At 48.6% G+C, this 9,686-nt stretch overlaps 1 protein-coding gene across 3 annotated transcripts in view; it reads left to right on the top strand.

Moving 5' to 3' along the window:
- RFWD2 (ring finger and WD repeat domain 2) overlaps positions 1-8,594 on the top strand; it is a 128,322-nt gene extending 119,728 nt beyond the window's left edge. For 2 of the 3 annotated variants that reach the window (XM_021403995.1, XM_021403996.1), the window contains exons 19-20: positions 5,514-5,558; positions 7,485-8,594. In XM_021403995.1, the coding sequence (XP_021259670.1) occupies positions 5,514-5,558; positions 7,485-7,502 (63 nt within the window). In that variant the 3' untranslated portion in view covers positions 7,503-8,594. The remainder of the gene's footprint in view (positions 1-5,513; positions 5,559-7,484) is intronic. The other variant, XR_002440969.1, reaches the window with a different exon arrangement.

Below are 9,686 nucleotides of genomic sequence, written 5' to 3' on the forward strand. Positions count from 1 at the left end.
TAGGCTGGAGGTTCGTCTTGTTTCGCAGGTTAGAATTTGTCATTTTCTTTCCAAAACAAAAGCTGACTTGAGTCATGCGACAGGAAAATAACCGGATCTCGGGGGATTTAGAGTGAAAAGCCATTCTAATCTGCTAATTACAAGACGAAGAGCAGTCGAGCATTGGCGTTCTGTTGGGGAGCCACTTTCACGCATCTTGATACATGAAAAGGCCTCGTGCACGATGTCGGTGTGAGAACTTTCAATGGAATACGTCTTGAGTAACAGCCATCTCCTGTAAGGACCAAGAAGCTTTGCTGTTAAAGAAATGGCTTTCTGTGCTATCTGCACTAGCTTTAGTCCAACTGTGCGCTTTAATTCTGCCTATAAATAACATGAAACAATGGCCATTTGAGCACACACTTTCTCACCCGGTATATCTTGCTATTGTATCAACAGCTTTTCTTAATTAGGGCTCTAGCTCCTTTGAATACGTGTTTGGGGTTGAGCTGCTTGAAAGAGAATTGCTGACAAACCAGGCTTTTGTTAGCAAAAAACGTCTGCTGGGGCGGGAAGGTGAGAAGTTGCTAATTTAAAATAAGTTCTTTAAGAATCCTAACTGTGAATCTATAGAACAAATCTAGCTGAAAATGCAGAAAACTCACGCTTACCTCAACGGCTATGGGGCTGGAAGTTTGGAAGGGAATGTGGTTTTTTTTATGCAGAAGTGTAGGGATAAGAGAGGCACGAGTTCATCTTCCGTAATTATTTATAAGACAGTGAAAGTCCCAAATAAGGTTTTGAGTCTGTTGTGTGAACATGTGCACGTATAATTTGGAGAAACATCTTGCTCCACCATCGGTACATTAATCTTCCTAACAAGCAATTTCTTCAGCCCGTTGCATTCGTGCTGCTATTTGTGGAAGGTAGGGGAGAGTGCAAAAGTAGGAAATAAGTCCACGTTGTCTCATTTCTGTGTTAAGCAGACTTCTTCCTCAGCGCAGTCCTTGTGGGAAGCAGTTGGCCAAGTTTGTTTGAAGCTTAGTTGTGTCTGGTTAATGGCACTGAGGAGTGCTTCTGCATCTTTTATGTGTTTGCATACACAGTTAAAGCTGTGGCTTTTAGCTACCCAGTGCATTTACCAGCCCTTCAAGCGCTCTGACTCTGGTCTGGTTGGACCAGCAATCACAAAACTATTCCATTTGCAAATTGTAGAAGCATAGGTTATGTTCATACACAAGCGCTCCGAGTCATACCGGAGGGACAGAGATGGCTCAAGTGTGCATCTATGCTCTTCTTGTGTAGATGATGCTTCAGCTTTTCCTTAAGGCAAACTTGCAGCAGAGAGTGGGAACATCTGAGTTTCAGGATTGGTATATGTGGGTTGGCAGTGAGTGAGTGGTCTCACAAAGAGGATTGAAGGAAAAAAAGATAAGTGATTTGTGTTCATCTTGCCTGTATCAAAATAGAGGGACAGGCCCTCTATTCTGTGTCAGCAGAGGAAGACCGTAAGCCACTTGCCTGTGATTTCACGTGAGCCCACTGGTGAGATGTGCACAACACCTGGAGGCGGAGGGTGCACAGACCCTCTTGCTCACCTCTTTGTTAACAAGGGGGGCTGGTGGAGATGGGTTATGCAATTGCACCATAGGTTTGTGTGCTTGAGTACCAGTGTGTGCCCATCCAAGTAGCTGTGCCCTCGTTGTGGTTCTAACAACTATCCATCTGGAGTGATGTTCATCCAGTCACCCTCACCGATGTTTTCTTGCACAGAGTTAGAGCCCTTACTCCTTATCAAGCTGAAGCAGCTCTGACAATTTTCAGGGCTTCCGTTGTTCAGCTGAGTTACCTCAAGCTTCAGGAAACTTCCAGAGCAATTCTGATTCTCTGACTGCTCTTGCATGAATACCAGCAGCCAGTCAGGCTCGCCTTCCCCTCCCTTCCTCCCCTGTACAAATTGCCTCCCCAGGGCCATCCAAACTCAGGGCTCATCTAGGAGGGAAGGAAATCAGAGTGCTTCAAAACCCAGCTGTCACCAGGTGAATAACTCCTTTGAATGATGAATGTAGCAGGTATCTCATCTACTCAGGAAGGTCCCAAATTTGATTTTGTTTTTCTTTCCCTTCAAGAATGTGCTGTAGCAATTTCTTCTTTTGGTGCAATCAGTGAAAGTCCCGTCAGATCCCAAGGGGTGAGTGCTTTGAAGTTGCTGGGGGTGAGTGAGTCACGTTCTTCCAGCGCTGGCTGCAGGTGATGGGGATGCCAGGTTCAGGTCAGAGGTCCTTCTGTCTGGGCCACCTTTGCTCTCAGGACTGATTTATAAATTTATTTTGTATAGTGCCTATCTCTGTGTAGATACACATCCAGTCTGTTGGAAGGAAGAGATTGGTGGTGGGCTTGAGCCCTTCCCAGTGTCGAGCAACCGTCTTTCAGACTTCCCATAGTACTGTCAGGGCACCTGAGGGAAAAAAGACAGCATGTGTGGAAGGCTGTTCTTGAGTAGTTTCAACACGAGACTTCAGCCCTGGAGCATCCTGGAGCAGCTCTGGACCTGCACCCTGTGTTCATCTTGATGCGAATCCTGAGGTGCACCTACATTTGTCAATTAATCTTTTTTAAATTTCTGCGTAACTCCAAGTGAACAGTTCGGACATCCCCCAGAGCTGTGCTCTTTTCTTTTGATTTAACAGGACCAAAAATCTTCAGCAGTCTCTTGTCAGTCCTGTGGCTGTCCCTGGCTTGTTGAAATGCTGTGTTATCTCATGGCAGGGAACCCGTGCGCGCTGCATCGCATCTCTACCCATCACCCCTTATCTGCCCTGATGTGCATAGGAGAGGTTGCCACATTTCATCAGGGTGCAGTAATACTTGCCAGATGGAAAAATGCTTCTGTTTGCCAGGCAGTAAAACCTTCGCCTGATTTTTATCGTGTTTGTTCTTTTTTTTGTTGTTTTCCCCTTCAATCTTCTTTTAGCAAAGGCAGCTGGCACCTACAGCTTCTGCTGCAAGAAGGGCTGCAGCTGCTCACCACCCACAGCAGGACCCAGCAGGGTGCACTCGTAGCAGAGTCATTTCAAAACTTGATTACTCCAGGGCACAGGCATTCAGTTGTGGTGGGTCTTCCACATCCCCCTACCTCTGCTTTGGGATCTTTGGGCTCCTGCAGGCAATAAATTAGAGAGGAATCGAAGGCCAGCCTTCCAGCCATCCTGCCATGCCTGGTTACAAAGTCATCGAATAGGACGTGCAACCAAAGCCAACGATGGGAGCCTGTTTTTTCGTGCCTAAATGCTCATAGTGGTGCCATAGGTCTGCCACTTTAGGTGGCCGTGGTAGCTGTCCTTTGAGGTGACTCCGTTCTACCCACCCTGGCAAACAGGTTGGCTCAACGTGCGCGTGGCTGCTGGGAGTTCTAAGTCTACAGAGCTCGTGCTGCTATCTAAGCAACTGCACGACTGGCTCGGGTTTTTGATGCATTGCATGTATCGGTGGTTTCACAGGCAGCGCGGGAGGAAGACTGTTGTTCCTCTAGAGGATTAAAGAGTTCCCTTGCTGTGTTCCCGGAGAAGCAATGTTGGAGCGCCTGACACACGAGTCCCTGTTTGCTCAGTGACAGATTTGGTGCTAATTTTGCCGCTGTCTGCTCTCATTTGTGTGTTGTGGTTGTGGATGAAAGCGGCAGAGCAACGATTAGCTCAAGCCCCGCTGAAGAAACGGTGGCTTCTGAAGAACTGGAGAGTGAGAGTATATTACCCTCTGGCGTTTTTATTTTATTTAGCAAGGTAAAACTGTTCATTGAACCAGAGTTCATTTACACTGGTACCCCAGCAGACTGCAGCCACAGGATGAATTACCAATCGCTCGCAGTGCAAACAGGAATCATTCAAGCCCCAGATCATCTGCACCCAGGAGTTCACTCTTTGGCACTGTTCAATGGATTGGTACCCGTGCCTCTCCCCCAAAATCCTATCAGGCATCCCAGAGCGATCCGCTCCCTGTTCTGGTCACCAAATCACACTTAGATCTGCCTCCTTCCTGCTGTTTTTGGATTGTAGTTGTTAACCAGAAGCTGGGGAGCTCACAGGATTAGACTCTGCTAGCCTCCAAATTAATGGAAATTGGAGTATGCGTTTCCTTTGAGGATGTATTTTCTTCTCGGGAGCTTTGACTTTGAAGGATCATTGCTGAGATAATACCAGGAGTAGTAACTAATCCCCTAATGGGTAGAACTGGGGGTGAACAATTCTATTTCTAACAATTAGCCCGGTGGGCCACCGGAAGGCTGCTCTTACCTGATCCGTGGCCTTTCACATCAGAAGGGATTTCTCTCCCTTTGCTTCAGAGCTGGTGGCTGTGCGGGCTCCCAGAGCTCCATCCATCCAGCCTGCAGCCCCATCCGTCGCCCTGTGCCCTGGGCAGCGATGTGCCTGCTGCCTGAACGCCAGCAGGGCTGTTCCAGTCACCGGCCTCATTAAAAATGCATGCGTTAAGTGATGGGGTAATTACAGCAACTTTGAGAATGAATAGCAGCAGCAGGAGAAATTGAAAGATGTCGGAGGAGGAAAGATATAGGCTATCATTAGGCAAAGCAGTTTGTGGCAGGTGGTTTGGCAGCGCATTAGTGCTGCTGCATGGCTGGGGAAGGACGGATGCAGGGCACCAGGTAGGGAGGGGTCATTTCCAGTGCTGCTGCCATCACCTTGGTGCTCAGTTTTTTTTGTGTTTCTTGGCACTGCGTCGCTCATCTGGGATTTCCCTGCCCTAACTGACGCTGGCTGAGAGGGTGTGTTTGCACTGCTGGTCACGTCAGGCATTCAGGCAGCAGGGCAGAGGTCCTCCTGTCCGTGGTTGGCACCCATGCCTGAAGTTGCCTGGTGGTGTGGCAGGTGTTAATTTGCAGACAACCAGGATTTCTCCAAAGGAAATTCCATTGGTTCACGGGAGGTAAGGAGATGCTGTCTTTCAGAGTCACAGCAAAGCCGAAGCCCTCTCTTCCTTCCCTTCCAAATTTGGTGCATTTGCTATTGCTTTCTACCAGACAAAGCGACTCTTTTCCTCTTTGTTTTGTTGGTTGGAAACCCCTTGGCTGAGCTGGAGAGCTTTTGTCACATTGATGAGTTGGTTTAGTTAGGTAGGGCATTAGAGACCTTTGTCCGTATGCTGCCAAAAGATGAAATTATTGTTATTATTTGCCCACTTCACAAGGGGACTGTGAGGATTAATTCACGTTTGTAAATTGCTTTTGAGATTTAAGGCTGTGTACAAGCACTAGGGATTATTGCTTTCTAACTCTTTAAGGTAATGTAACTTGTATGAAGACTTTTAGCCTCAGAAGTATCCTGGAAGTGGGAAGAGTTAAGTTCCTTTGCAGTTAGATATACTTGTAGTGCTTAAGGTAAAAAGCAACTACTCTTCACAGCTGTTTCTTCCAAAAAAAGGAAAAGGGAAAAAAGGAAAAGGGAAAAAAGGAAAAGGGAAAAAAGGAAAAGCAATGGCAAATGGTGACAGTGCCTCTTCTTTTTTTTTTTTTCCAGGAGTCCAACGTGCTAATTGCTGCTAACAGTCAGGGTACAATTAAGGTAAGTTATTTCGTGCATCTTCTCTTGAAGCGCTTGAATCTGCTCTTAGCAAAGAGCAAGGTCGCAAACGTGGTACAGCCAGGAGAAGGCATTAGAGGAGGTCATCCCAGCCATGGAAGTTTGCAATTTAAATGATGCATTTGCCTCTGGCACGTGGAGGAGTGAGCACACAGCAGAAGAGCAAGGAGACAGAGGTAGGAGCAGGGTGCAGAAAGCTGCAGGTGCTGCCCTGCACCCACTGCTCCTTGGCTCTCGGCAGTGCAGGAGGGAAACCAAGCTGCATCGGGAGAGCTCGATGCTCTGCAGTGATGTGCTGCTTAAATTAAACACGGGCCTGGCACTGGGTGTTATGTATGCAATATTTTTCCTGACTGATAATAGGTGCCACGTCTCAGTTGCCACAGCAGCCGCTGCGTTTCCGCATAGGTTGGAAATCAGCTGCATGGCGTTGCTTTGAATGGAGAGGTTTTAAATTAGCGCTGTCTGGCACAAACATCTCCACGCGCTCGTGTTGATTTTTGTGACAGCAGAGGAGGCTCTGCATTTGCTCGCTGGCATTAGCCAGACCCCGACTTCTGGCTGGTGCAGCAGAGCTGAAAGCTGAGCTCCTGATGTGCAGCCAGCTAGAGCAGTGCTTGAAATGAGCAGGGCTGCTCCCTCACATTGCTTACTCCGAGCGTGTGGACCGACTTTAACAGACAGCGGCTGCCAACGTAGAGTTTTACGAAAGCAGCAGCCTTCCCTGTGCACGGAGAGGCTCATGTTTTGCCAGCTTTTCAGCACTTGAATAAAACTCTTTCCAGAATATCTGTTCAATGTATTTCAGTCCACACCAAGTCAAATAACGTGCAGAAGACTTTGTCCCGCTTTGTGTCTCTGTCAAGCACGTAGCCAAGCAGAAGTATTGCCCAAACCCAGGTGCTGCTCCTCTGGAGAGCCCCAGGTCCAGCACAGTCCAGGATTGAACCCAGCAGCATTCACCTCCACCGTGCTTTGGAGGCTTGGTGGTAATGCTGCAGGCTCGTAGCCCAGAGCTCTGACGCTTTCCGTGGCAGCTGATACAGGAATTTACTTGCTGTCTGCAAAGCTCCATGCTGTGTTGTCACCCCTGTGAATCTGAGCTCCTCCTCCCAGTTCTCCCTCTTGCCATCGTGTGACAGCAGTATTCTGGAGCTAGGCCCGATTCGAAGGTCTGAACGAACCTGGAAAAATCACTGAAAAAGCAGAAAGAAGCCCTGAGTCATCTGTGTTTGTGACTAGATTTATATTTTTCCTCCTTTTTAGGCCACAATTGGCCTGGTTGCTCCTGTTATTGCAGTGTGTGATGCTGTGGCCTTTCATTTGTAGGTGATTTATTTAGCAGACTTTGGAATTGGTTGCTCATTACTTTGGTCACTTCCTTCTTAGTTAAATGAGCAAAGCACACAGATGCTTCTGATACCTTTAAGTGAATCCAGCAGCAACAGGAGAGGTTTTGCTCACGCACTTTGCTTGTTAATGAGGGAAGGTGGAGAGAGAAATGTGTAGACAGCCAAGGTTATTTGGATTCTGATATTTCTATCTGAACTCGTTAGCAGACAGTGGGGAAGGTGTGACGGTCTGGCAGAGCCCAGGGAAAGGCAGGATTTGCAGTTATGCTGTGGGCCCATCCCTCCCCACCATGGCAGCCCGTGCTCGTGGGCTGCAGCCCTCAGCTGTCCCCTGTAAAACCAGCCTGGGTTGTTACAGGCTGTACAAATCACTCAGCAGGTGACAGCCCTCACAGCCCTCATCTCATTTGTGTGATATTATTGCATGCTGGTGAATAAAGGGTGAGAAGTGGAGACAAGAGGGGTCAGACCTGTCCTAGTGATCTATATGCTGATGTAGGAGATAATGAACGTCATAAATTCCTCTGCTGTATGTCTTGTCTTCCCTATTAATCAGGTACTGGAGCTAGTATGAAGGGTTTTCTCAAGGCTTGAGGTACTTGGTCCTGCTGATACGCTGCAGTGTTCATCTGGGATCTTCAGTGGGACAAGAAACCGAAACCACCTTGACGTTCCTCCCCAAAACCACCATGTTTGTTTGTTTGTTTTCCCATGTATGGACTTTCAAGGACATTTTTGAGACGCTGGGAACACCGGTGAACTGTCTGCCATCAACATTTAACTCCACAGACTTTGCTGCTGCTGGTGGTGGTATGGTTGTCTAATTTTTATGATAGGAAAACAAATTCTTTTAAATAAAAACAAAAAGGAATAATAAAATTTATTGAGCCACAAGCTGAAGCGGGAAGATTCTCTCTTGTTGCATATGGGAACAGATTTACTGGGGAAGGGAGCTTACCGGACCACACAGGGCTGTCCTCAATTGCACATCTCCACTCATCTTTATCTGGACTATTCCTTCATCCCTGTTGGCATAAAGTCTCTAAGCCTTACCTGGACGTGCAAGCAATTCGCTTTCAGATATGGTTGAGTTGTTCCTTTGATTTTATTTTTTAGATGCATTAAATGTTGAGAAATGTCACCCAGGTCGACACCGCTGGAGACTAAAGTCCTTTGGTTATCTGGAAGAGAAGGGCAGCTTCCCCTTCTTCTTCCCTTTATGCCCCTGCTCTGGCCCTGAGGGGCTGCTCCACAGGAGAGGAGTAAGTCAGCCTTTCACCCACATGAACCCGGTCCTCTGCTGCCTGCCACCAACTGTGCAGAAGCGACTTGAGCTGCGGCTGCCTGGGACCTGGACTGCCCTCACTGAGACGTCGTGGAGGTGACCTCATCGGCGCTGAGCTGCCTGCCTTTGCATCAGCTAGAGGAGGAAGCATCTCCATCCAGTTACCAAAGCCCTGCACCACTCGTCTCCCCTGTGGCCTGCTCACGTTCGCCCCTCTGCAAACCATCGGCGGAAGCTGAGCGTTGTGAATGCTGTAATAAGAGAGGGGATGGAGTTGGTTTGTAATGTGTTTCAGAGCCATGATATAAGTAGCCTTATTTTTAATGGTCGTGCATACACTTAATTGTACATACGGAGGGGGAATAAACCATGATGCTAAGAGCTGTCGTTGCTTTGTTGTCAGAAGAGCAGCAGGGGGAGGAAGGTGCAGACGGTCCCCAGGAGCAGCAGTCGCACGGAGCTGCCAGCACTTGTTAAGCCTGGAAGTGGAATGGGTGGGTGTAGCAGCTGTTTCTCGTTGCATGCGGTGAAGGTGCGATGCACACAGTGATACCTGTGGGCAGCATTTCAGTTCACAAGCGGAGCCTCTTTGAGTTCATTCATTCTCCCTTGTGCCTCCGAAGCTTGGGGTTGCTGCGCCTTTTTTGCGTGCTGTGCATGAACACAGCAAGGTCTTGCTCCAGGCCTGGGCTGCCAGTTATGCAGCTGTGCCTAGTGTGTGTGAAGTGTGGTAAATGCCTGGAACTGATGTTTTTTACGTGGTTTTACATCAGAGCTGAGGATGGATCCTGTCCTGACCCAATGCTCGTGCTTGTTTCCAGCTGCACTGCAGCAGACAGGTGTGCTGTAGCTCTCAGCTAAAGGGAGTGGGACACCAATCCCTGCTGGCTTCTGGAGAGCTGTGTCCTGCTGGGAGGAAGCTGGGAGTGCTCAGCTCCAAGACCTACATGGGCAGCACCCACTGTGCGCTGGGTTTCTTCGCAGTTGCTGACATGGCAGGGTAGCGAGAGCAAGGAGAGCAGGGAGAGAGAAGAATGGAGCATGAGATCATACCGTCTTGCTGCAGGGCACTAGCTGCAGGTCTCAGCCATGTGAGTCACCAGGGTCGCTGTGACAGCAGGAATCAAGATGGGTTCCTTTGGTCTCCTGCCGAGCAGTCTGTCTCCAATTCTGCTGCATTTTTAGGGGCGGCTGGTGTGTGCCTATGCCTGAGGTCTGCCAACCTCCCTGCCTTCGATGCTGGGTTTCCCTCAGCCTGTCTCATTTATCGGTGCCTATTGATTTGTTTTGCAAGCTGCTGTTGTTGTGTCTGGTGTTGTGACAGGGGCCCTTGGGCACATCTCTTATCCCCCTGCTCCATGCCATGAGCAGCCACTTGGCAGCCGCCTGCATTCCTCCTCTGCTCCCCACTTGAATGTCCTCTGGACTTGAAATTGAAATGGCTCTGATGAAGATGAGATGTTGAAAACAGAA

This window comes from Numida meleagris, chromosome 7 (genome assembly GCF_002078875.1).
Source record: "Numida meleagris isolate 19003 breed g44 Domestic line chromosome 7, NumMel1.0, whole genome shotgun sequence".
NCBI classification, from domain to species: domain Eukaryota; kingdom Metazoa; phylum Chordata; class Aves; order Galliformes; family Numididae; genus Numida; species Numida meleagris.